This window comes from Lissotriton helveticus, chromosome 8, assembly GCF_964261635.1.
Source record: "Lissotriton helveticus chromosome 8, aLisHel1.1, whole genome shotgun sequence".
Lineage (NCBI taxonomy): Eukaryota > Metazoa > Chordata > Amphibia > Caudata > Salamandridae > Lissotriton > Lissotriton helveticus.
In genome coordinates, this window is record NC_136069.1 from 1,523,126,473 (window position 1) to 1,523,154,148 (window position 27,676).

At 43.6% G+C, this 27,676-nt stretch overlaps 1 protein-coding gene across 1 annotated transcript; it reads left to right on the forward strand.

Annotated features, from left to right (window-relative positions):
• Nucleotides 1–4,180: 4,180 nt before the first annotated feature.
• Nucleotides 4,181–27,316, forward strand: KCTD14 (potassium channel tetramerization domain containing 14). The gene is made up of 2 exons (XM_078658499.1): nucleotides 4,181–4,366; nucleotides 24,765–27,316. Exons 1-2 carry the CDS (start codon nucleotides 4,307–4,309, stop codon nucleotides 25,434–25,436), a joined length of 732 nt encoding a protein of 243 aa, XP_078514625.1. The 5' UTR covers nucleotides 4,181–4,306; the 3' UTR covers nucleotides 25,437–27,316.
• The last annotated feature ends 360 nt before the right edge of the window (nucleotides 27,317–27,676 follow it).

The window sequence follows — 27,676 nt, forward strand, 5'->3', positions numbered from 1 at the left end:
GTTGGGTCGTGTAAATTTAGTGAAAATGATAATCCTTAGAAACTCACTTTTTTATTTGACACAATTCCCATCCCCTTTGAAAAGGAATGGCTTAAAAAGATGCAAAGTCAGATTTGTAGTTTTATTTGGTCAAGTAAAGGCCCTAGAATAGCATGGAAGAAATTGAGAAGGAGGGTGGAAAAAGGAGGTTTAGCACTGCCAGATTTGTTGTTTTACTCATGGGCTTCTCTATTGAAGAATGGGAACATTTTGTTAAAAATACCCACACCAAATGTGGCTTTATATTTAAATATGCAGACCCCAAGTACTTTAAAAAAGTCAAGTTAAAGATCTTGAAGGGGTTGGCCGAGACTTGGTATAAGGTTAAAAAAAAGCTCTGAAAATACCATATTATAGGCTAGTGGCCCCTATTTGGGATTCTCCTGGTTCACCAGAATGGACAAAAGATATATTAGCAGTACCATTGAAAGAGGCAGGTTTAACGAGATGGGAGCATATAATTCAAGATGGACACTGGATAACTTGAGAACTATGTAAACAACGATAAGATCACAAGGTATCCAGGTTCAAATATTTACAAATGCAGAGCTGGTTTCAAGCTCCTGGTACAATAATAGGAGAATCAAATGAACTTGAAGACCGACTAATGCATGAAACAGTACTTAAGAAGAAGCTTGCAGTAATCTACTGGTTGATGGTTGAACTCGAGGATGGAGCCTTCATTTTGCCAACCGAATTGTGGGGAAGATGCTTGCCAGAGTCATCGCTGGAACATCAATGGCAAGTATCTTTGTCCATGTTGTTTAAAATAGTTAAACCTGCATACCTGAGAGGAAATCATCGTGTCTCCATTCACAGAGCTTACTGGACTCCTCAGAAATTATCAAAGTTTGGGAGAAGAGGCGAAGTAGCTTGCCCAAAGTGTGGCAGTATGGGAGAGGACGATGTACACATGTTTGTGGTTTGCCCAGAGATCCAGACATTTTGGACAGATGTGAGTAGGGCCTTGTCTAGCATGCTGAAGATCAACATTAAGGCAAGCGTCTTGCTTGTTATCTTTGGATGTGTGGATACTCTGGTAAAAACTACAAAAAAACAGGAAAGGTTGATTTTTTACTCTATACTGCTGGCACGTAGGGAAATATGTAAACAATAGGTGGCCGTGGTCCCTCCCAGTTTTGGAGATTGGGTACGTTCTGTCAAGTATGTTGCCAGGCTGGATATGATGGGGTGTAGAAAGCATGACTTTTGGTTACCCATGCTGAATTGGTGCGAGCAACAAACAAATGAAGTCCAATGATTAAGCCTTCTCTGCCTTGTCTGGCACTTCTATTCTCTTTCCCTCCTCTCTAAGTAAGGAGAGAAAGTGGGACATAGAAAGTAAATTTCGAAGAAGAGGGAGTTTTAAAAAAAACGAGGGCGGCAAAGTGTGAAAATCCCAATATTTTCTTCTTCCTTGTTTCCAGCAAATAAGGGCACAATACTCCATTCGAAGGTGCAAGTGGAATGGTGTTTTTAGAGGCAAATGAGGACAAAAGAAAAAAAAAAGGAAACTTTATGTTGCAGTTGCATTAACCTTTCCAACAGTCTTGCTGGTATTATAGCCTTAGTGCTGCAGGTCACGCACAGTAGCTATGTACTGTGGGAGAGCTCTATGAATGTATCAGTACTAGAGTATCGGACAACCTATAGGTCGAGTTTGAAGTGCTTTATAAAAATGTTGGGATACTGTGGTGTTCTTCAAATCAAGACAGATATGTGTCATTAGAGCTCTGTGGGTGTTTCTGTCCTGACATATTTGTGTAGGATGCAATCAGGATTGAGGTGCCTTTTAGGAGCCGTCTGCTACATTTCATACTATGACACCAGGGTGCCCCAAAAATTCAGAATGCAGCTGCACCGAGAGCTCTAATAAGATCTAAATATTTTACTAGAAATATGTACTCTGTGCCACAATACAGATGTTAAAACTCACCAGGTGTCAACATTTTGAAACCAGAGCACAAGAGCAAAGCCAGATTGATGCATTACAAGAGTTCTGCAGACGTCTTGCACTGTTGAACTAATCTGTCATGCATGTCAGGATTGAGGTGCATTGCAAGAACTCTCTGATGCTTCCATTGTAGGAAAGTTTCAACTAGCTGTGCATTATAATAGGTCGAATCATTGGAAATGAATGCATGATGCAAGTCAAAGTGTGCTGAGTGAGTCTGGGCATGATTGTTGTGCTTGGGCATACCGGGCATTGTCTGGAAACCGTAATTGGGCATGCTTGAACACCTGAGGCTGTAACTAGGCATATGATTGTTCATCCTGGGCATTTGAGAATTAATTTATGCATGACTGGTTCTAATTAACCATTTAAGTTTTGACTTGTGTATTTGATCATTGTGTAGAATTTTACATATGAACATTGCTATGTTAATGATTAACATTTAGCACATCTTTGCATCTCCTTGTGTAATGTTCAAGTGACAACTTAAGTACTCCTTTGTCTGTTTTAATTTACTTTTTTGTTATTAAATATTTAATTGATGTGGAATTTATTGTACTTTGCGTCAGTTATGTAGCTTCCTATGGTGCCTTCACAGACAAACGGCATATAATGTCATCAGAGTAAAACATGTGTGAGGTCATTCTGTGATATCATCAGGTTTAAAGGGCATGAGATTTTACTTCCGCTACCCCTGGTATATTGGTGAACTGCCATATATGATGGTATCACAAGGAGTTCAGGAAAGACACAACAACACTGGCAAGCAACACCAAGTCGAAGACTGCCTTGCACCAATTGACCGTGCTCCAGAAAGTGAAACTACTCCATTAAAAAAATTAGTTCAGAATATTCTTGCCACCATTGTTGAGAAAACAATACTGGCCTTAGATTACTGTTACTCTTATATGGTGCCATTATCCACTTTCTACCAATCTAACTTTGCTAGCAGTTGCTGCTGTGGTTCAGGTGAAGCCCTCGACCGCACCCGAGACTTAAATTACACCGGAGAGTATCAAGAGAGAAGCCCTGCCCAGTATGCACTGCAGTCCCATACCACTTAGTGGACACATCTCATATGTGACAGCTGAGCAAATCCTGACATTTTGCTCAACAGAACGTTGCTTACTAGGATTAGCAGTTTTATTTTGGGTTCAAAAATGTAAACACAGAAAGTGCTGTTGAGTAAAAAGCCACGATGACATCAGGGCTTTTGACAGCAATGAGTATAAGCAGCGAGATTTCATCTCCCTATTTATATGGACCCCTTAGAGAATCCAGTAAAAAATCTGGAAATTAGGCGATCTGATTAAATCTGAGGTACAGTATTCACCTGAGGACAACTATTTTGCATTTCCTGAAGGGGTGAAATCACTTTTTAAAGTGCTACTCACAAGAAATGATCCCAGTTTCTCAATCTCATTTTGCAAGTCAGCCTTGTAGTTTCTCTTTCCTTTTTTCACATCAAAGGTGACGGGTTTGCTTTTATTAATTCTGTTTGGACGAGGTTAGAGCGATAAAAGCTCCGCTCGTTTTGGGCTCAAGCTTGCAGCTACTCGCCAACACGAATACATGGCACGAGTCCACCACAGCTATGTCATGAAGAGCGCTCGCCGTTGCTGTAGCTGGGTTTCCAGTACACAAACACACACTCTCCTGACGAAGCACACAGCTCCACCTCGTATCGTTGTGACGCAGAACCAGCAGAATGACGGAGCCTAGGTCAGCCACTGCCAAGTGAACGCCTGGCTCGTCATGGTGTTACCGTGAAGGAGTGCCTGAGGGAGGTGGTGCTCAAACCGTTTTCAAACACAAGACTTAGCGCGTATTCGAGGTGTTGCCGTTGTTCTTTCCGCCATCTTGAAGTGGGTTATTGGTTAATAATTAACAAAGGTAACACAACACTCAGCCTGAAAAAAAAATATTTCTGTGATCAAAAAATACCCCTTTTTGGTTTAAAAGACATTTTCCCATCCTTAATGAATATTTAAAATAGTGTTCAATTGTTTAGAATATAAATAGTAAAAGTGAATACAAATAGTTGCTATTTTTTTCGTTGTCATAATGTTAATAAATTCGTGTGATTTCTAGCTTCCTTTCAAGTAGGTCTTATCTACTTGCGGCCGAACCTGGGGGAGGCGTTCCCTGTCGGTCTTCTACACCCTTCTACGTAGCCTGACTCCGCCTCCTGTAAATACCTGTTACCTGCGCCCAGCCCAGGCTGAGTGCAGCGCAGACAGCTCAGGGACCCACGTAAGAAGCAACAGTGTCGCGAGGGCTTTGATAACCTGGAGGGGCGAAGCTCCAGCCACCATGAGCATCTCATCATCAGATTACAAGTCCAGCGGCAAGCAGATCACAGTCGGAAACACGGTCAGTACTACTCATCTGAACACACAGTCTAGTGCTTCCTTGTTTGTGTTCCAACATTTATATGAATATTTATTTTTTATATTTTTTTTACGTTGAAGGGGGCAAGAGGCTCATATTAAATATTCAAGTTCGAATGCACTATCACCAAAGTTGCATGGTAACTTTTACTGTAAACCCTATTAGGAAGAGATAAAACTATTGAAAGCAATTTAATCAGACTTAAATGTCATGTTTCGCCCATTTATATTGATTATTGTATTTTGGAAGCAACATGACATTCTCATTCATTAGGACCGAGTTTCGTACCTAGTCAATTAGATAAGGGGCCTCTTACGCTTTGGGGTATGTACAGTTTTAATCAACTGAATGTGAGTTTAGCACAATGACACCTGGCGCACAGCCATACTAACTGGATGCGAGTCTCACTCACGCCTTTGAGCACCACCTCGCTAGTTGGGTGTGGAGTCTCGTTCAAGGGTGTGAAGTTTTTATTTTGGAGCTTAGTGCAGTACCCTCTTTTCTATTCAAATGCACTGAACGCTTTTCAATGAGCTGTGAATAGTGAGAAAGAATGAGTTGCTGTGCCGAGTGTGAGAATGCTTAACGTGAGAGTGTTTATTTACTATGAGTGAACTTGATTGAGGTGCGGGTGGGGGTACCTGTAATTTGCAGACCCCTAAAATGTACCTCAACACCACAGAACGACCACAATTTGATGACTCGGAGACTGAGTTAATTTTGTTGGTCAATGTGTCCCCGATTTAAGGCATCTCTCAATACATACGACTATCAGAAAACAGTCAATTTAATAAAAGGCTTCCACATAATATCTGGGTTCTAGATTACTTAGAAGGTTTTATTACAAAATTGAAAAGTAAGACAATACTCAGCAAATAGGGCAGAGATAGGGTTTCAGAAGCACTGTGATGACTGCCTCACACGTCTCAAAGGAGTTCTTCTTTTTTCATGAGGTAGTAAAGATTGCATGTAACGGTTTTGCAAGGCATCTGAAACGATTTTAATAACTCTCTTAAAACCCATCGGGCCAGCCTTTTCTGTGATTCTTGAGCAGTAGCTTCAGATATGTCTTGTCTTTAGATCACACATGCATTAAGCGAGTCCTTCATCAATCAATCAACTTTCTTATAAAGTGCGACTGCTCACCTGCAAGAGTCTCAAGTTGGGGGGGGGGGAGGGGTCTGCTCTTCAGTTGACAAGCCAGGTCTTGAGGTCCTTCCTAAATTGCGACAGCGATGGTGATTGCCTTAGGTGCAGAGGCAGGGAGTTCCAGATCTTCGCAGCGAGTCAGAAGGATCTTCCTCCAGCCGTGGTCTTGCAGATCTGTGGGATGGTGTCCAGGGTTAGTTGGGCGGAGCGGAGAAGTCTGGTGGAAGTGTAGAAGGAGATGTGGTGGTTAAGATATTCAGGTCGGGCGTTTTGGAGGGCTTTTTAGAAGTGTGTGAGGAGTTTGAAGGTAATTCTTTTGTTGATAGGTGGCCAGTGAAGGTCTCTCAGGTGGCCGGTGATGTGGCTGCTGTGTGGAGGTTCAGAATGTATCTGGCGGAGGCGTTCTAGATGTTCTGCAGTTTCTTTTGGATTTTCTGAGCGGTGCCGGCGTAGAGTGCGTTTCCATAGTTGAGTCTGCTGCTGATGAGTGCATGGCATGTTCGAGCTGGCTACAGGTAAAGAATCCATCAAAGGAGAGAGTTCAGCTAGAGGATTGGGTGTATTGGACCCATATAATTTTTGATAGCATGTGGGAAATTTCCGAGTTACTGCTGTCTGCTTCAACCTAGCTGCCACCCATATTCAGTTTCTGACACTCTCTCTACTAGTTTACTCTCATTCTGCCTCTTACTTGGTATTTTCTCCTTTCACTCTGATAACGTCTCTTTATGTACACTGTGAGAGATACAGAGAACATAAAGTTTACTCTTTATTTTGAATCCTCAAGGAGCCAATCGGGAAGTTACAACAAAAGCCTGCTCTATATTGATGATGTTCAACAGGAGAATAATCAATGCTAAAGTCTTTTAAAAGGTCCATGTAGTGAATAATGTCAAACATCCTCTCCAAATCCAAGCAGACCTGGTCAAACAAAGGAACATTTTAGAATGGTTGATATTTATTTTTAACGTTTTATATAGCGCAAACATGACCCAACAGGGTATCAGAGCACTTTACAAAGAGTCATGAACACACGAGAGGGAGAAAAGTGAGGCTACACAAAAAAATTGTTGTTACAGATGGTCAGCTCTGAGCTAATGGAGAAGGAACAGTAAAACGTAAAACCCAAAGATAAAAAATATACAATGGCATAAGTAAGCAATAGAACATGGGTGTTAAATATAGCAAAATGTTCAGGAACGATACAGGATGTAGTAACGCCAAACTGGGTGAGGAGACCCATACAGAGCCAGACTGACAAGATAATAGACCACGGCTAATTTCTAGTTCAGAAAGTATTTATCAGTAAAAATGTCACTTCTGTTTTTTGAAGGATTCACTCTGGTTTCCGGAGGCAGAGAGTTCCAGATTCTCGGGGCAATACTAGATAAGACCTGAGTGTACGTCTTCTTTCTTTGAATTTTTTTTGGTTTCAGCAGCAGAGTGCTAGAGCTCCTAGAGGATCGTCATCTGCCAGAATGTTACAGTTTTTTAGCGAGTTACAGAGGGGTGTTGAAATGAAGGGCTTTATGAATCATGCAGGCAATATTTAGTTGTATCCTGGACTCGTATGGCAGCCAATTTAGGGATTTAAAATGTAGAGAAATGTGGTTGTGTTTTTGGATTCTGTGATTAGCCTTGCAGCCAAGTTCAGAGAGGCCATAAGTGGAGCAAATTTGTTGCTAGGTAGACCGCAAAGGGTTGCACTGCCATATACCAACCTTGAGATGACTAAGACTTGAACAGCAGACTTGAAGTCATGAGGCGGGGAGGAAGGGTTTTATTTTTCTTAGGATGCTCAGTTAGTTTTCTCCTTTGGTAGTTGAGCTGACATAATCCTGCATGTTCAAGGTCTTATCTAGTATTATACCCAGAGATATCGTAAAGTCTATGATGTGTGGTATGCAGTTGAGAGCCATTAGATGTTTCAAATATTCTTCAATAGTGGGACATTGCTTGGGTGGGGAGATTAGGAGGAATTCTGTTTTTAGGGAGTGAAGTTTGAGATGGTTGGAGGTTGTCAAGTTTTGGGTTTTGTGTAGGGTTGTGTTGAGTGACTTGATATCATCCGGGGAAGAGATTTCCAGGTACAAGTGGGTGTCGCCACCATACATGTGATAGTGGATGTTAGATGCTTTAAGGATTTCAGTTAGAAGCTCCATAAACAAGTTAAAGAGTGTGGGTGAAAGAGAGGACCCATGAGGAACCCCGAGTGAGAATGGAGTGGAATTGGAAAGGGACTGATTGACTTAAATTCTTTGTGTTCTGCTGTGTAGAAGCGAGACAAACCATTTTAACACTCACGCAGATAGACCCATCCTGCATTCCAGTAGGTCAAGGAGATTGTCATGTTCGAGAGTATCAAAAGCTGACTAGAGGTTGAGGAGGATTAGAAGGCAGGACTCGTTCTGATGAAGCATTGTAAGCACATAATCGACAATGTCAGTAAGGGCCGTTTCGGTGCTGTGACCCTGATGCAATCCAGATTGGAATTGATCAAGTAGCTGGTATTCATCTATGTGGTTACATCTCGTTGGACGTTTCTCAGGGAGCTTCAATAGAGTTGGAATGTTAGTGATTGGTCGGAAGTTCTTAAAGTCCTCTGGATCTGCAGTGGGTTTTTCAAGAATGGGCGAAACCTGCTCCGACTTTAGGTAGTCCGGGATCTCACCTTGTAGTAGTAAGGCATTTACTATCTTGGTCCAGGAGGGAACTAAGGACCTCTTCATCTCATTAAAGAAATTAGAGGGAAGGGGATCACTGAAGTGATTTGAGGGTTTCAGCGTTGAAAGAACGAGTATGGAGATTTCGTCAAAGGTTGTGAATTGACTCCAATAGGCACAGTTTTTCGGGGGTGTGAACAATTGCAGGATTAGGCTGTGGGGGAAGGGGTGAGGAGGAGTTGAAAGAGGGTAGGACTGTGATACAGGACTTGGTATAGAAACCAATTTTCTTCACTTCACTGGATGGCTACTTAAAAGAGGATTTCCCACAGAACCCTCACCTGTCCTCCACTTAATCCTTCTGCCACTCAGTTTCTCGGTCTTTATTTAATTTTCGGATTTTTAGAGAGCAAGTTCACTTCTCCGCCTTAAATTATTGAAGAACAGCCCCTCTACATCCCTGGTTAGTGCCTAGGAGGGTACTCTTCCTTTCTGAGGATGCATCTATGATATAGTGTACTGGACACATTTTGGTGAGCTTGGGAAATTGATATGTAGCAAATTGAGTAGGCCACCAAACGAGGCCCTGCATTTTATACAGGAGCATTGACTAATCCTCATCATAGGTTTATGTGACATGTTTTTGTTTTAGCACTGTTCATTTTTTGACCGCCTCTCCGAAGATTAGTGGGTGATCTAGGGATCCTCCTTGTTGCCCATGCAATGGTAGTTCTAATCAGTATACCCTTCATTTTTGTTTCTTTTGCAAGTTTTATAGGTTGCCATGGCTACGTTGTTTGAGCCCATTGCTGAGGAATGGTTCTTTTAGACAATGTATATCTGCTGTGTTTTTTTTTTTACAACAGCTGAATTTGTTGATATTTGTCTTGCTGTAATATCATTTATGCAACAGGCACTTGTGGTAGCAGGTTCCTAGCAAATGTATGCACTGGAAGTGCAATCTGATGGATTACAGAGAGGAATGGAATGGTTGACGTGGGACAGGTGTAGCAGGTGCCGGATTGAGGGAAGAGTGGAGGTCAGTGGATGCTGTGGTGGCATTTTGTGATGGCATTTTGTGACAAGTATATTTTCTCAGATATCACCTACACTGCGAGTTTGGAAATAAACCACTTACAAATTTGCTGCTGCCGCCTATGGTGCTTCCTTCAGCACTAAAGATCAAGGAAAGGTTTCAGAATTAGTTTTTTAATATTACATACAGTATTATAGTCGTTTTTATTGGTGAACCGTTTTGTTTTATTAAATGAATTGTATTAATGATATTTTAATGAGTTGTCTTTTATAATACATCACTACTAGTAACGTGTTATGTTGTTATTTTTTATGGTTTGTATAACCAAATAAAGATTCTATAGAATTGAATCGAGTAGCCCAGTCAGTAAGCATAAACATAGGGCAGATATGTGGGAGGTTTAAGGTTTGAAAAGTGAAGGATTTGAATGCAAAATAGACAGAGTGTGGGGAAAGTGTAGATAAATTCCCTCCTGTGTTATCAATTTTTCCTGGTGTCCACGTTCTAGAGCATGAGTTGATTTTTGCACTCTTGTGCTACAAAGAGCACATTTTTGATCCTGGGTATTTTGCTTTTCTTGTGTTCTTGGCATGTGTTTTTTTTTCTTCCTGAATTATGTCTGTTGTAGCTTTTGTTCTGGATTTATGCCTGCTTCAACCTTCTGTTCTCCTTTTCCCATGTTGGTTGCTTCTTCATTGCACATGATGGTCGTGTTGGAGTGTCCCTATCTTTCTCAACCCTTTTTTGGTCAGTCGATAGCCATGACCAGGGCACGAGTCGGGAGTGCATGCAGGTACACTGCGTCCACCCACTTTTTTCACAGGGTGGACGCCGTCCCCGATGCCAAGAAGTTGGGACCCACAGAAATATGCTGAACTTGTCCTGGTGTAAGACACCGGGACACGTTCAGCAGCGCCTGCACGTTGTCTGCTTTCCATTTCCAGCAGCATCGTGCAGGCAGCGAGGGGTGTTTTTTTTTGGGGGGGGGGGTTAACCTCCAGCCAGACCGAATTTAGGGGGCTATCAGGCCTCCTTTTGTTTGACTATCTTGGCTGGAGGCGGCCTGGAAGTTGAACCTCACATAAATGTACTTAAGAGATGCATGCTTTTACCTTTGTTCTGTCCCTGTATATAAGTGCAGCCACTGTAAGACTCAGATGGGGTGGTCTGTCCTAGTATTTACACAATTTAAATAGCAGTATTTTATTTCTTTTATTGAGCTATGTCGTGACATCATGTGCTGTGATGGCACGTGTCATGAGGTCACTTGCATAGTGCCTAGCTTGGTCAGGACCCCCACTTCTTTTTATAGGACTTGTGCCCTGGCCATGGCCTTTTACTTTTGCTAAAATTACAGAGGTAAAATAATGTGCTTACTTATAGGGGCATTCAGCCTGCCCTCTTCGTTCAATTGTCTACTGTTGGGTCATGCACATTTCACTTCCTCCCCCAACAGCATAAGGTAATGGGTCAGTCCACTCTTTGAACTATAACATTTGCGATTGTTGGGGTAATGCTTCTAATTACACTTCAATGTGAGGGATGGCATTGCTTTCTCTCAAAAGAGCACATCCACATACAAGGTAGTTCCCTTCTGTGCCACGGACTGCTATGGCAATGTGTGCTTATTGTGACCAAAACTTCTTTTGCTTCCAGCAGTTTTAGATTAAATATCGGTGAGGGTGAGGCAGCTACCCCAAAACAAAAGTTTTATAGACACCATGAGGACAAAATAGCCAATGACAGCCAAAGGTTGGCAGCCTACTCCAGAACTATTGACTTTGCCAGTACTTCTTTTGCATGAAACACATGCTACAAGTAGAAGATCTTTGTGTTTGATCATGTATAGTCTAAATATGTCTTCATCCTGGGTGTTTAGGTCAGGTAGGGTCAATTCTACTTGCTTGGAGTTTTGAGAGATAGGGGTGAGGTGTAGGTAGAGAAGGTTCTGAATCATAACCACAGAAATATGGCCAATGTAAAACTATTTCAATGTAATAACAGTTCTTCTGTCCTTTTACTGCAGGGTTTGAAATATTTATGAAGCTTAATGCATTCCAGTGGTTTATGCAGAGTCAAGATAATGACTCACTAAGAGAGTTTCTACTGAATGGCATTATGTCTTGTAGTTCCTGTTTGCATTACTTTGAAGATTTTGTAAGTGCTTTATTTAGGCTCCACCAAACAGCAGCAAATACTACAGCTTCTGGCATTTTAAGGTGAGAGTTCCTGCACTCTCTTGTGTGAAGATGAATTTATGCACGTCCCTTTCACTGTCTAAAACTCTAGTGGACCAGCAGATTCACACTGTTGGCAAATATTTGCTCGCTTGAATCATTTTGTAAATATTTAGTGAGTACTGTCCGTTTTTTGTTTGAATGCTTCTAGAGACTTCATAGAGCAGCGTTTCCTCAATTATTAGTGCATGCACATTTTTCTTTTGTAGTTGAAAAATGATAATTTTGAGAAACTCATACTTCCAATTCTGCTCTTGAAATTGGTTACGACCTAATATTGGTTGCTCTATGCCCACCAAAGCTATCCTGTGTCTCCCATCGCAACTTTCTGCTGACTCGCTCTTAGTGTGGGAGACCACGATAAACAAAAACCATATTTTTAAATACTTCCTCAGTGTTTCTGCAATAAAACGATGTGCTTAACAACACGTATACATTTAAAAAGTGCACCCTCCCTGTTCTGTGCTAGGCCTGTCCCCGACTGTGACAGGTTCTGACTCTGCTCTGTGACCGGGTGGGCAGCCCCACACATGCCTTCGTTACTGATAGTGGACTAGTGTCTTTAGTTTGGATTAGAACATAGAACTGGGGTCGCAGCACTTAGTGGTTAACAGAATCAATAGTGTGACCAGACCTTTTTATCTGGGTTGCTCAGGTTGTCTCACGTCTTCAAAGGTCTGCTTCTAAACTAGTCCAGATCCTTGCACTGACATCCAGAGTGCATGGTTGTGTGTGTATGTAGCCAGTGTAGCACATATATGGTGTGCGAATGAGCCAGAGTATGGAATCCAGCGGAATTAATTTTGGATACCCTTGGCTTGGCCTGGCCTAACACAAGATGGAGGTTGAGGACTCTGCTCCTAGTCTGGAAGTGTACTGCTTACATTCCTGCTGCTGGTCAGAGGGAACCCAGACACTGAAGTGAGGGGAGTGGCGACAGGGCTCCTGAGAGGCAGTTTGTTTGGTAGGACTTTGTTTAGTCTCCGAGCTTTGCCATTTGGTGGTCTGTAAGAGTGAGTGGTGAACTGCAGACTCTATGGTGAAAGGTGACAAAGTGTCTAGGCGAAACCTACCCTTTTTTTTCTTTCTCTGAATACTCTTTTTAGCTGAGCTGGTATTGGCTAGGTGCAGAAACCTCTATGCATCTATTGTGGATGTTCCAGGATAGAGACAGTCCCAGTGTAGGTGGGACGGGGTGTGTGTTGTGTGTAATCTCTCAGTACACAAAGGCTGGGTCTGGAGAACAGCTTGGAAAGGAGAATTGAGCGAAGAATCCCCTTAAACCAGTTCTGCAGTGGATCCCTTGTCTGGAAGCTGTGTATAAGTGGGATACAAACCACCCCCACTTGGTTCCAGTCCCAAGTTCTCTAAGACCAAGGAAGGGAGTACTCTGCAGAGTACTCACAAGACTGCTGTGTTCCAGCCAGACTGCCAGAGGTCTCTGGACAACACAAAAATGTGGATTCCCTGCAGGAGGAGCAGTGTCCCTGCCCTTGAATGCCTAGAAGTGTGCCTGCCTGAGAGTGAAGGGGCCTGCTTGCCCTGGAGAAGGAGCAACTGTTTACAAAAGAGCTAGGTTCAGCCTCTCCCACATGAATGAGTGAGAAACGATCTGCCTGAGAGCGATCTTGGAGTACCCTGGTGCCTGTGGGTCTCCACAGGCTCGAATTCCTGTTCTTCGTGGGAACGCAAATTAGCTTCCAGGAGCTTCAGGCAGAGGAAAGATACTTTTGTAAAAGTTACTTTTCATTAATATTTATTAAAAGTCCAACTTCACCATTGAATTGGATTTTTAATAACTATTACAAATAGGTGTCAATTATTTTTCTAACTGATCCGTTTCCCGAGACACAGTATTAGTATTGTAATCTGTACTCTAATTTTCTACATAGGACAGCTAGGCCTACCACAGTGAAAATAACTTTTGTGTGCTGTAACGACTGGTAAATCAAATATGCCAATCATGAGATCACTAATCCATAACAATTTACAGAGGGAGCACTTGCACTTTGGCACTTAACAGCCGTGGAAAAGTGCCCAAAGCATTTAGACCATCAAAACAGAGTCCAACACACAGCAAAAAACACAGGAGCAAAAGGCAAAAAATGCAGGGAAGACCCACACAAATGGTGCCAAGTCTAACACTATTTAATAAGCGCTCATAAGTGTAAAGGGTTTCATGGCGCAAATCCATACTTAGGGCATATAACATCGACATAGGATTTATAGACCATGTTTTCTGGACTGTGATCACCTAACTTCCTCTTTGGCCTCTCTTGGTGAAACCTTGGCATCCAGTTTCTTTGTCTAGAACTTCCTGTAGTCTCTGCTTTGCATGAATTCTACTTGTCTCCTCCCAAACCAACTTGACATCCTTGGAGACACTCCTTTTCTCCCACTTGTTTCCTGCTTCGAACAGATAACCACCCCTGTTCCAACCTGTCTTTTGTGCCTCTTTTGTCGAACCCGTCCAAATATGCACCTTGGACCACCTGCCTCATCTCGCTACGCCCTTTTCAGGCATGCTGGACAAACACACTGCCCTGCGACCTTGAAGCATATTATACCATCCAGCCCTCAGCAAATTTTCTCTTGAGCAGATTTATTTCTAACGGGAGAGCTAAGAAAGGGGTGCAACACCCATTTGGCTGAAATAGTTTGACCCCTTTCCCCATTGTGCCGTGGGCTAGTGGATGCTGTAGGACATATTTCCAAAGTAAAGCATTTTGTTTGGCCTTCACTGTTTTCAAGATCTTTTTTATTTATATGTGCCCGCTTGCACTTAGAACATATACTGTTTACTTTTTAAACAAGCATTCTCAATGCAATATGTGAGAAGTTGGCCTGGTATATGATGTTCACTTTTCTAGTGAGCACCTTGCACCAGTCCCAACAACCCTTATGGTGATGGTTGTAAAGTCAACCTTATAGACCAGCTATCCTAGTGGTAGCATGGACAAAGCAGTCTTAGGCTAACACTTCAGAGAGCATGTGAAGCCAATTGTTTTACCAATAACAATCCCATGAATACCAAATGAAAGGACACCACACAATGTATATATCTAATATATATGTATTTATTACTAACACAACCCCTCTGCACTCTTTATGAGGTCAGAGTTCGAGATACAGCACAAGTTACTCAATAAGCATACTATAAGTTGCCCAAATACAATTCTGCCCTAGGGGCCTCACAAACCATATACTAAAGAAGTGGTATAAGAACCACTTCAGGAAAGGTGAGTAGGCCTAGGGCCTAGGAAATCGCTGGGGCTATGTCATGCTTAGGCTTTTTGAGAGGTAACTCCCATCCTTCCTTCACAAGACCTAGGGGTCCTCTTACAGGGTGCCCAAACAAAAGTTCAAAAGGGCTGTAACCAACCCCCTTTTGTGGGACCTCTCTATAAGCGAACAAAAGGCAGGGCAGCAAGATATCCCATCTTCGCCTAAGCTTTTCAGGGAGTCCCTTGATCATGCCCTTCAAGGTCTTGTTGAACCTTTCAACTAGACCATTGCACTGTGGATGGTAGGGTGTGGTGAACTTATAGTTTACACCACACTCCTTCCACATAGCAGTCAAATATCCAGACATAAAGTTTGCACCTCTGTCTGCGACAACCTCTTTCGGTAAGCCCACTCTTGAGAACTTCCAGGAGGGCTCTTACCACAACAGGAGCTGTTGTTGTCCTTAAGGGAATAGCTTATGAGTATCTGGTGGCATGATCCACTACCACCAGAATAAATCTGTGCCCAGATGCTGTTTGGGGATCCATTGGACCAACAATGTCAATCCCAACTCTTTCAAAGGGTACCCCCACCACAGGTAGTGGTATAACGGGGGGCCTTTGTGGTGCCACCTGATTTGCCACTGGCTTGGCAGGTGACACAGGAGCGACAAAACTCCTTGGTATCTTCTGACATGTGTGGCTAGTGAAAGTGAGGGACACGCCTGTCCCAAGTCTTGTTCTGGCCAAGATGTCCTGCTAAGGGAATATCATGGGCTAAAGTAAGAAGGAAGCCCTGGTCCGACCACTATTTGGTTAAATTTGCCCTTCAGGTCGACCCAATAAATAAAGATAATACTCCCCTACCCACCCAGTTTATAAGAAAGTGGAAACAACTTGACATTGACAGTCTCAATACCCTCCTGGAAGAACATAGGCCTTGCACTAAGACCACTGTTCAACAGCTTTCCTCCACAGTACAAAACTGGCTTCTTGCAGCCATTGACTCCACCCTGCCCAAAACAAAGCTTAAACCCAACACCCACCGCTCTCCTGCACCCTGGTTCAACGATATCTTACAAAATGAAAAAACTAGATGTAAAAATCTTGAACGTCAATGGAGGAGGAGTTACTCACCTGTAATCAAGGAAAAATACAAAATTCAGTTAATAGCGTATCAAAAGCAGTGTAGCAAGGCTAAAGCAGAATTCATCTGCACAAAAATCACAAATGCCTTAGACCACTCCAAAACACTTTTTAAACTAGTAAAAGAGCTGTCTGGCTCTAATACGTCTCAACTCCCACCTGAACTTAATAAAACTCAATGTGACCTACTAGCTGCCTTCTTCATCAATAAAGTCGACCAAATTCACCAAGACATTAATCAAGCTTCTAATAAATATAAGTTAACCACTGAAGCTACCCCAAACTGTGCATCACCTACCTCGGGTAATGCTCCAGGCATTCCGGATTGCTCTACTCCGGTTAATGCATCTTCTGTCACACTTGATAGTTGGCCCTTGCTGAACCCTGATATGGTTCAAAGGCTGCTAAAAACTATTAAATCTGGCTCACCTAAAGACCCATTGCCATGCTCAGTCTTAAAGCAACTTAACAGCAACGTCTTGGTTACCATCACTGATCTTCTCAATGCTTCGTTACTGGAACAATTTGTACCCAGTGAATGGAAGCATGCAATGATTCATCCGCTCTTGAAGAAAGCTGGAGCAGACCCCAATTTGCCAGCTAACTTCCGCCCAATATCCTTGCTGCCCACCTTTGCAAAAATATTGGAGAAACATGTACATCGTTGCCTCACTGATTTCATTACCACTCATGACCTATTACCATCCCACCAGTCGGGATTTCGTGCAGGCTTTTCCACAGAAACTACCTTGCTGGGGGTAACCGAAAATATCCGCCGCATGGTGGACAAGGGCGAAACAGTGGCACTTGTGCTGCTTGACCTCAGCGCGGCATTCGACACCGTGTCGCATGCGGTCCTCGCCCAAACACTCCACTCCCTGGGCATCCGTGGGGCAGCTCTCAACTGGATTAGATCATTATTGGAAAACCGCACGTTCCAGGTCTTCTCACAAACTGCCTGCTCCGATACCATGACATTCAAACACGGAGTTCCACAGGGCTCTATTCTTAGCCCGTTGCTTTTCAACGTGTATATGAGCCCCCTGGCCAAAATAGTGGAGGAAACAGGGCTTTTAATGTTTTCCTACGCTGATGATTCCCAGCTGCTTTTTTCTTTATCAGCTGCAGATTCTGATAATTCCTCCACCCTACAACTCGGACTCTGTAAAATCGCCGACTGGATGCAAAAAAACTTCCTAAAACTTAACGGCGAAAAAACCGAGTTAATCGTGTTGGGCAAAAATAAAGAACTTTGGGGACCCCAACATTGGCCAACTGAAATGGGCACCCCCCCTACCCCGGTTACTCATGCTCGCAACCTGGGCGTCATTATTGACGACTCACTCAGTTTACATCAGCAAGCGGTAAAGACTTCAGCCACCTGCTTTGCCATATTAAAATGGCTAAAAAAGATCTGTTGGATGCTGCCTGAAAACACCAAGAAAACAGTTGTCAATGCCCTAATAACATCTAGGCTAGATTATGGCAACGTTTTGTACCTGGGGGCGAACAAAGCTACTGTCCGCAGGTTGCAATCAGTGCAAAATGCAGCAGCCAGACTTCTCTGTAAAATTCCCATCTCTACTCCAACCACTAAATACATCAGGAAGTTACACTGGCTAAAAATTGAAAACCGAGTTAAATTCAAATCTCTATGTTTTATGCACAGGATTTCCACCAACACCGCTCCTAAATATCTGCAAAACCTGGTGCGCCCCTACCGTCCTTCCAGATCTCTTCGGTCTTCCACGGCAAATCATTTTGAAATTCCAAGGACCAGGCTGTCACGCATGGGTGGCAAGTCCTTCTCATTCCTAGGACCTTCGCTCTGGAATTCAATGCCACATACATTGCGGTCTGAGTCGAATTACATCACATTCAGAAAAGCCTTAAAAACATGGCTCTTTAACATCTAGTTTCTGTAACCGCATTGCTATTGGGATCTGCCGCGCCGGGAAACCCTTTGTTGGGTAGCTGTGCGCATTACAAATGTAAACAAATAAAGGAAGCCCCTGAATGCCAGAGGTATGACCAACCTCCTGGAAGCACCAGGCTTGGGGTCTCTAGCCTCTGAATAAAGGAGCCCTTCATCCCAATACACCTTATGGGTACCTGTAGCATTCCCATCAGCCTCAGCAGCAGCTTGCTGAATGAGGGGTTCAAGAAAGGGGCAATCTAATTGCGCCTGCCCCAGGTCTGCCCTTGAAGGTCCCCCTGTCCCAAGAAACTCAACCTGATCAGGCTCAAGCTCTTCTAGGACAGTTCCTTCTTAGGTCTCACTGAGAAGACTGATCCTCAACCTGAGGCAAGGGGGAAGGCACTGCCTTAACCCTTTTGCTCTTTCTCTTGGAAGGCAACTGGTCCATAGTTTCAGGATCCAGGGCCTGTTCAGTTTTACACTTTTTGGCCTGGTCACAGCAAGGACATGTGCTGAAATGCCCAGCATGTCTGCATGTCTGCATGATTCCTATACTCCACTTCAGACCAGGCTGAAGCTTCTAGATCATTGTCCAACAAACATTTTACAGGGAGGTCTGAACTTACAACAACCTTCTTGAGGCCAGTTACCCCTCCCCAGGAGAAATTAACAATTGCCATACTATGGGTGGTTGTGACATTGCTAGCATTGGTCACTAGGTAATTATCACCTAGGATGATCTGTCCAGGGTCCACAAAGTTAGGCGTCACCATGGTGACACTAGCACGTGTCCCTGTAGGCCTGAGCCATTTTATTATTAATTAAAGGTGTCTGTCTGCACTTGCCCAGGTTACTGGGGCTCACAGTAGAGGACATAGCCATGTCCACATCACAGACAACGACAGCTTGAGTTGGTACGCTGACTAAGCCAGAGTCCATCTCAGTTCCCAGGGTTAACCCTATGACACCCTTCTGTTGAGAATCCCCACTATTAGCTGTACTGGGGGAACAGTTGCCTTAGGGGCAATGGTGGCTGGAGCTGCCTCCTTTTTGGTGCAATCACTGGTCCAGTGAGTATTACTTTTACAGATATTGCACCAGGGTTTTCTTTGGCCTTCTTTCTTCTTGGATTTCTTGGAACCCCCCTCAGTAGAAGCTTTTTGGGGACCTGTTGAAGACTTCTGGTATTTTACTTGCGGATCCCCACCCTTTTGGTCTGGCTTCTTCTGATCACCACCTTGGTTCTGGTTTTTCTGCTTCACCCTGGTTCTGACCCATTTGTCTGCCTTCTTTCCCAATTCTTGGGGAGAGGTCAGATCAGAGTCAATCAGGTGCTGATGCAACAACTGGTTCTGACAATTAAGTATTTGCTCTCTCATGATCAAATTATACAATCCTGTATAGTCCTTAACTTTATTGCCCAGCAACCAGCCTTCCAGAGCCTTATTGGCACAATCTACAAAATCAGTCCAGTCCTGAGTCTTTGTCTTCTTGGTATCCCTGAACAGCAACCTATACTGTTCAGTGGTTAGGCCAAACCCATCAAACAGAGCACTCTTCGGGACTGTGTAGTTGTTAGCATCCTCATCACTGACTGTGAGGAGCTTGCCTCTACCTTTTTCTGAAAAGGAGAGCCATAAGATTGCTGCCCACTGACTTTGGGGTACCTGCTGTACTTTGCAAGCCCTCTCCAAAGCAGTTATCCACTTGTGGATGTCATCTCCTATCTTGTAGGGTGGGACAATCTTAGTTAGGTTTCTAGTATCATAGGACCTATCCTTATCCTTAGGGATATTGCTGCCACCAGTGGGTTCTAACCCACTTAACTTTTACTCTCTTGCAAGAGCAAGTCTCTCTTTGGCCAGGGCAAGTTCTTACCTCTCAATCCTCAGATTGACTTATTTCATTCTGGCCTGATGTTCTCTTCTCTCAGGGGAAGACATTCTCCTGATAGCATCTGACCCTTGTGAGACACCAGAGTGCTGAGATTCCCTGGATATGGATCTCCTCCTTCTGTGCTCAGAGTTAAGCCTGCTTGGGGGTCTGTAAGGGGCTATGCCCGCCACAGCCCCATGCAAGCTTAGGTTGACCTGATTAAGCTCTAAAACTTGGACCTGGTCAGTGTCATCATCCTCTTCAGAATCCTCATCCACTTCACTATCATCAACTAGGTTGTGGTCAGGGGAATCTTCTGCTGAGGGCTGACCCTCTTCTGCATTGCCTGTAGGACCTGGGTTAGAGGCTTTCTTAGCATCATATTCTTCCATGAGTTGTATCAGGTGCTTGAGGGTAGGGTTTGAACCCTGTTTTAACCTCCTAGTTGTGCACAAGTGCCTCAAATCATGTAAGGTTAGGGTATCATATCTGGAAGGTATCCTTAAAGGATCTACCTCCACTGGGAGAGATCCACTTGGTTCTGCTCTCAGAGACATGATCTAGTGAGGTGTGGTGTGTGCACCTACCTACACTAAGTGTTATCTACTAAACCTCTCTAGGAGTTGTAGTCCGGGTGTGCTAGGCCCTTTGCTCTACTTCAACTATGTTCAGTAGAACTTAAGTATTTAAGACTTTGATTTATATGTACCTCTAGGTACCTTAATGTGATCGTTCAAATGATATCTCAAGCTATTATGATAAAACAATCAGCACGCTCTTATCCTAACCGCTGCACACCAATGTGAGAAGTTGGCCTGGTATATGATGTTCACTATTCTAGTGAGCACCTTGCACCAGTCCAAACAACCCTTATGGTGTTGGTTGTAAAGTCAACCTTATAGACCAGCTCTCCTAGTGGTAGCATGGACAAAGCAGTCTTAGGCTAACACTTCAGAGAGCATGTGAAGCCAATTGTTTTACCAATAACAATCCCTTGAATACCAAATGAAAGGACACCACACAAGGTATATATCAAATATATATGTATTTATTATTAACACAACCCCTCTGCACTCTTTATGAGGTAAGAGTTCGAGATACAGCACAAGTTACTCAATAAGCATACTATAAGTTGCACAAATACAATTCTGCCCTAGGGGCCTCACGAACCATATACTAAAGAAGTGGTATAAGAGCCAGTTCAGGAAAGGTGAGTAGGCCTAGGAAATCGCTGGGGCTACACTGACCAACCAAAGAAATGGAAGTAGGAGACCCACAGGATGAGTGTGCAGTGTCTAAACACACACGCGGGTTACCATAGACTTTCAGTGGGAACGTAAAGTTTACAAAGTAGTTGATTTCGGACACTTCCGGGTGGACTACGGGAAAACCCAGTTAAACTAGGACACTTGGATAGTTGTTACCCACGGGAGCACCGGAGTACTCGAGTTACCTCACCCAGGGAAGCCGGGTGCATAGGTGTTCTTTTGTGTCGGGTTTCGTCGTCGAATCCGATGGAGAGCTGCAAGAAGATGCTGCAGGCGACCAGGAGGAAGATGTACGATGGGAGTAGAGAAGAACCTGAAAGCAGAGGGGACAGAGTCTGGGTCACTAACCAGTGACCGGGAAGGAACCGGGAAGAACCAGGCAAAGTCGAGCTGCAATCAGGTGAGGATGCGAAGCTTGCCTCTGCAGTCACGTGGACCAGGAGGCGTCGACGACGACCAGGAGCTGGATACTGACTGTCCCACGAAGGATCTCGCTATTGGCGGCGTCTGAATCCGGATTGGACCCAACAAGCCTTGGCAAAGGCAACCCACGCAGAAACGGAAGATCGGCTTCTGTTCAGACCAGCAAGGTCTGGGGAACTTCCCCTTTACAGGAAAGCAGGAGCAAGCCCAGAGCAACCAGGCAAGCAGTGTTGAATCAAAAGGATGTCTTCAGGAGGGCCACTAGCCAACGGGCTAGTAAACGCGAAGACGCGTCGAGGAGAAATGCAGGCACACACGTGGCACTCGTGGAGGGCTGAGCTTCGGTACACTTACTGCTCGGGGTTGGGGCTTCTCAAACCCCAATGCACAACTTCGAGGACGCCTCCGAAGCTGCACAGTTAGCAAAAAGCAGGTACTGCAGGATGTCCGGTCCCACGTCTCTCGTGTCTGCCACGGGTCTCAGCTTTGATGTGAGTCGGAGTCAGAGAAGTCTGGAAGTCCAGAGGCTGCGTCGCTAAGTCGTCGGGATCCGGCTGGAGCGTCGACCAAGCAAACCGGCAAGTTACTGGTGGTGCCTGTTTGCACAGGGTGGTCACTCCTTGACCACAAGGGTGATTCTTCAGTCTTCTAGTTGCAATAGAATGTCGAAGGTCCAGAGTTTCGTTTCAGAGTTTCAGTTCAGGATAATCCAAAGTCTCTAGACTCCGCTCCTAGCTTTATACTAATCTAAGGGGCTGGATTACCTGCTAGGTCCCTCCTATGGGTGGAACCTGGGAAGGGGGTGGTTACACCCCTTTCCCTTTGTCAAGTTTCGTGCCAGAGCTGGGGCTGGAGTGCCCCAGCAACTGGTTTGAACCGGGCTATGCATGGAGCACCTTGTGTTCCCCAGGCAGTGTCTCATTTCATTCAACCTACCCTGCCCCAATACACTACAGGCTGTCTGGGGAGGTGCCAGCACCTCCCAAGACAGGAAACCTATTGTCCAGGCCTCCCCTGCCGGAGTTTTGTCCAGCAGCAGGAGGTCAGACTCGTCTCTGTGGCAGCAGCATCCATTTTGTGATGCTGAGGCTCTGTTTAACTTTAACCGGGTAAAGCTACAACTACATGTCTTCTCCCTTTAGAAGGGTGGAATGCTACCCTTGCCGCCAGAACTGGCGGGGGGTAGTATTCCAAAGCGTATGACACCTTACACAACATGTTTTGATAAAGCCAAACCAAAGTTAGCATTAACCGCGAGGATTATAATGCACTTAAGAGTATATGGTACGGCTATATCATAGAACAGCTATAAGGACATGATTCCGAAAGCTGCAGACAGGCTCAGCTCATGCTAGAGCACCATCTCACATAAAACCAAGCACTCTGCCTCCAGGATTGTTAAGGCCTGCCATAGGAGTGACTTATAGGTATATATAATGGTAGGTATAGGAATACTATACCTAAGCAAGGGGTGATTACACAACCTTGCCCCAGCTGACTGATCAGCCAGTTGTCAGTTTGGATGGCCAGCCAGGGGTGGCATAATACATGCTGCAGCCCCTGGTAGGCCGTGGATGCACCTATGCCCTGGGTATCTATGGTACACTATACAGGGGCTCACAAAGGTGACCCAATACCCAATTGGATATGTACCTAAAGTACATGGTATGAATTTAGAGAGAGAACAGCTGGGCTGTGGGTCTGATTAGCAGGCCCACAGCCACCCTAGAGTCGAAAAACCAGGGGATCAGAGCAAAAAGTGGGGGTGACCATAGGTAGCAGACCCTACTCTCCTACACAATAGGTCTCTCATTACTGAAAGTTTGAGTTATTGGCGTTTCAAATAATTATGCAACGCCAGTAGCTCAAACTTTCAGTAATGCAAGACCTATTGCATTGCAAATACTTGTTACTACTGAACCCTAGTGGAAGGGGTTTCTTGTTTGCACTATCGCCCACAGCGCCCTTGCTATACCACTGGCTCAAGGCATACATTGGGTGCATGCGCATCACAGCATACAACAGCAAATCGATGAACACATTTCTGCACAGGCCAATTGTCCTTTCTTATCACCTTTCCCTTTCATTGCAACTACTGCCTGGTAAAGGAACAGGGTTCGCAATACCATTTAAAGGTGCTCATTGTGAGGCTGGCATTGATGGTAATGATAGATGAAAATAAAGACCATACGGCTCCAACCACACACCCTGTATGGTGTAGCATGCTACTCATGAAGGCAAGTGCTTCAGCGCCCACATGGGGTAGTAAACACAATATAAATATTGCAATACAATACTAGTACATGAAAAGATGTGGTGTTTCGTTTTTGAACTGATTGCTATAATATCCCCTCAGTAACCAGCTGTAAATATACAATACATGAGATTGAAGTGTTCATGCATATGCATTCTCCTGCTGTTTGAACTGTTACTTTTCAGTGTAGTAGACTACATTCCAGTTGCTTGTCTAGACTTTTAACCTACTAATTTCCTATAGAATTTCCTATCCATTCAGACAAGGGATCTGTGGCTCTTTCAAAAACGCACTTTCAAAACTACCTGCTCGGGAATAAAGCCATGCATCATTTGAAAACACAAGAGAGTGGTGGGGTCTCCCCTTTACAGAGATCAAAGAAAATCTCCTCACATGCCAATTGAAGTCTGAAACGGTTTATTGACAAAAGAAAAATTGCTGTTCTGTGATTGAGTTAATCAGCCAGGTATTCCCCGGCAAAGGTCAGTAGAGGTAAACTTGGGGAAAGAAGACCGTACTCAAATTTATGTTCTACTCTACAAAGAATTCTAGTAGCAGTCTCTTTGTAATTTCTTAAAATGAAAAAAAAAAAAAAAAAGTTACCAAGGTGAGCTCATGAGAACTAGAGAGAGTGGTCTTCAAATAGTACCAAAAATGTAAACAATTTTTGGTTGAGCAACCTCATCTCGAACTTCTATGCCTCAGGATCCATTGCCACAATTCATAACAAATGTTTTAGAGCAATTAATGGTGAGACCGAATTTAGACATAAAATTTGTGAAAGAGGTTAGTACCCTTTGTAGGCAAATATTCATTCTCATATTCTTCAAGGTACAGATCCACCAGTACTGTTATCATTTCTTTTTTATGCTGTTTTTGATGCTAAAGTGCAACATTTCAATTAACACACCTGGAGAAATCAGAGAGTGTGCGCTGTGAGTCCAGTAAAATAAATCCATACTCAACCCCTCTCCTCTCCCATCTTGGAATTTGCCCTTCTGTCCATGTGATGTTTAAAGCACTGCCTATATGCTGGCGGAGCTAGTGTAATAGTGGATGTTCATGTACTGTTGAAGAAACAATGTTTGTATTTAGAATTATCCTTGTCCCAAAGATATGCAATTAATTAAGCTTTCAGATTTGCTGTGTAGAAGAAAATAAACGTTTGTTTTTTGTCTCTTTTCTAGACCTCAGCCATTGTGCAGCTAAATGTCGGGGGAGAAATCTTCACCACCACCATCAGCACACTGAAGAAATGCCAGGGCTCTAAACTCTATGATCTGTTCAGTGGACAGCCCAAGTTGAGAGTGGATTCAGATGGAAGATTCTTCATAGACCGAGATGGCACATATTTTAGGTATATTCTCGAATTCCTTCGCAGCAACGTGGTACCCACCCAGTTCGTGCAAGATGTTTATAGGGAGGCCTTGTTTTATGAGATTGACCCTTTGGTGAAGCAGCTTGAGGACTCTCCGTTGATCTTTGGCGAACAGGTTGGCAGGAAGCAGTTCTTGGCTCGGGTACCCAACTATCGTGAGAACATTGAAGTGATGATCCGTATCGCCAGGGCTGAGGCAGTGGCCTCGCGACACTCCAACGTGATTGTGTGCATTGTCAGGACTGAGGAGGACGCCAACAAATGTCACGATGCCCTGAATACCCTTGACACAGATAAAGATTCTGTAGTGAAGTTTGGACCCTGGAAGGCATCCCCGTCCGTTTTAGACCTATTGGACTGTATTAAAATTGACATTGAGGCAAAGGGCTACAAAACTTTGTACCAACCTCATGTTGTTGACAAAGGCTTCCGTTTTAAATCCTATGACTTCTTTTACAAGTTTCTGTTTACATGGTGGTAACGGGCAAACAAAGGACTATAAGAAGCAGCAGAAAAGCTAATTTCAAAAACATTTCCCACAGATGAGGCACACTATATAGCAAATTTGACTGTGCATGTTTGCATTGTCAGTGGAGGAATACCTGTGACCAGCCAGTTTACCTATCACAAGGACTTTGTTCCATCACATACTTTGCAGACCAAGCAATACGCAACAGTGGTTGTCCCTGTTGAACTAACTCTGAGTCCATATGTTGTTTTTTTAAATCCATATTAACCTTTTAAAAGGCATATAGGACTCCCATAAGTTTCAGGTTCTGCTAAACTGACGTGACTTTGCAAAAGAAGGATATAGCAATTGTGCAATTCAAATAACTGATTTAGGAAATTCTAAGCTGAAGGATGGAGGCTTTATTGACACGAGTAGCGTAGCCCAAAAATTAGAGCGTTCTGGAATCCTAAACAAAGGTTATTCCTGTCAGAGGTTTCAAACGTTTTGTACTTGAATTTTAAGTACAAGTCACCAGGACAAAGTGATCACGATGTGAGTGCTGTAACTGCCATGTAATCAGTATTGCTTAGAAGTTTTACACAAATCCTTTTGTGTGTACATACTTTATATCCCTATGAATGTGGTATATAGAGAAGTGCCATGTCCACCACTATTTATACTCAGTAGCTATGAAATTTGAATTTTGCATCAATTGGGACCACTCGCAGTTCTGCAACGCGGGTTTGGGCCATGCCTTTTACTATCAGTTGACAAACTTGGCCACAAATCAAAATAAGAACAAGTAGGCGAACCCTATTTCTGGTATTTTAAGCCGCACACTGGCTCAAGTTTTTTAAGTATGCCTTGTTTCAAAGATTAGATAGTCATCTATGCCCATTTACCACAAGGATACAGGACATGCAGTTGTCCAAGTGATGGACAAGTTAAACTGCCAAAGATCCCTTTCTTACTTTAAACTCGGAGAAAAGCCCCAAACATTTCTGGACTACCTGCTCCTGTTACGTGGTCATGCTTTGTATGTTTTGTGCAGAAAATTACTACTAATCTCCAATGGTGGCAACTAACCTGCAAAGGAGTGCAAAAGTGGACATAGAATCGTTTCTATTATCTGAGCTGCCGCTTTGTCTCTGTCATGAAAATGTGTATGTGTCATGTTTGCACTCCACCTCTCAAGGTGCCAAAAGTGAATTAGAAAAAAAATGCAGACTGTGTTGTCGTGTTTGCTAGTTGATTTCGTACTCCTACATTGTGGAATTAAGCATTGTCTCAAACGATGACATGCATGGTTGATATTCAGTTGTAAGTGAGGGCAGAAATGGAGTTTGCATTTGTTATATGTAGTAGTAAGTGACGCATTCTTGAAAAATAAGCCACAGTGGTTTCTGTAGCAAGAAACTGTGTACATGAAAAATATTGACCTGGAAAATAAGGCACACCTTAAAAACAAATAATTGAGGAAGAGGTTTTGTTTACTCGTAGGTTCAGCTGCAGAAAAATGTGCTTCTGGGAGGAAGAAATCTTTCAAAGTTTAAATGGTCTTTTGATTGAAAATGTTTCTGTGTGTTAGAATGACTATTCTAATTTATGTATTGGTTTCTTGTTTGAGGCACACATTTGAGAAATATTATAATGTACCTTCTTAATTGTGAAAAAGGAAAGAAATTGTCCAACGCAATACCAGCCTTTGTAGATAAGTGCCTGCTCTGTCATTTGCTGCTTTATGCATTGTTGGCAAAGTATCATACCTCCTACGTGCCTTGTTTTCCCAATTGGTAATGTGTACATTTGGATGCCTTACTGTTTATTTGACCTTATCATCTGCAACCAAGGACGTATGGCCAATGCAAAGAGGCATTGAGCCTCATTAAATACACCGCAGTGGTCAAAAATGTACGGCTTCAGAGTGTGAATCACAATGTATTAACCCCTTCCATGCTGATGACGAGCTCAGCTCGTCATCAGCGCTACCTACCGTGTGCTGATGACGAGTCGGTAATTTTCAAAATGCCGCACACAGCGGGAAAAACGGCCGCACGCATGCGGTTAAGCAAGTTTTGGCCACACTGTCATGGCAGTCCAGAGATATTACAGTAACAAATATTCAGACTACCTTTTCTGTATTTGTTGAGGAGAAGGAGCGATGGCTGCCAGTTTAGGCTGCTATAGCCACAGGAGTTTGAAAAATTCAATGGTGGTGAGATTGGAGGCAGCTTTCTTGCGGAATGGGTGTAACTTTTAGAATTCGCCAT

What these genes read in the sequence shown, in the direction of transcription:
- KCTD14 (XM_078658499.1), top strand. Translation starts at nt 4,307, where the DNA reads ATGAGCATCTCATCATCAGATTACAAGTCCAGCGGCAAGCAGATCACA. An exon ending in AGATCACAGTCGGAAACACG is followed by an intron (nt 4,367 to 24,764) that starts GTCAGTACTACT and finishes TCTCTTTTCTAG; the next exon opens with ACCTCAGCCATTGTGCAGCT.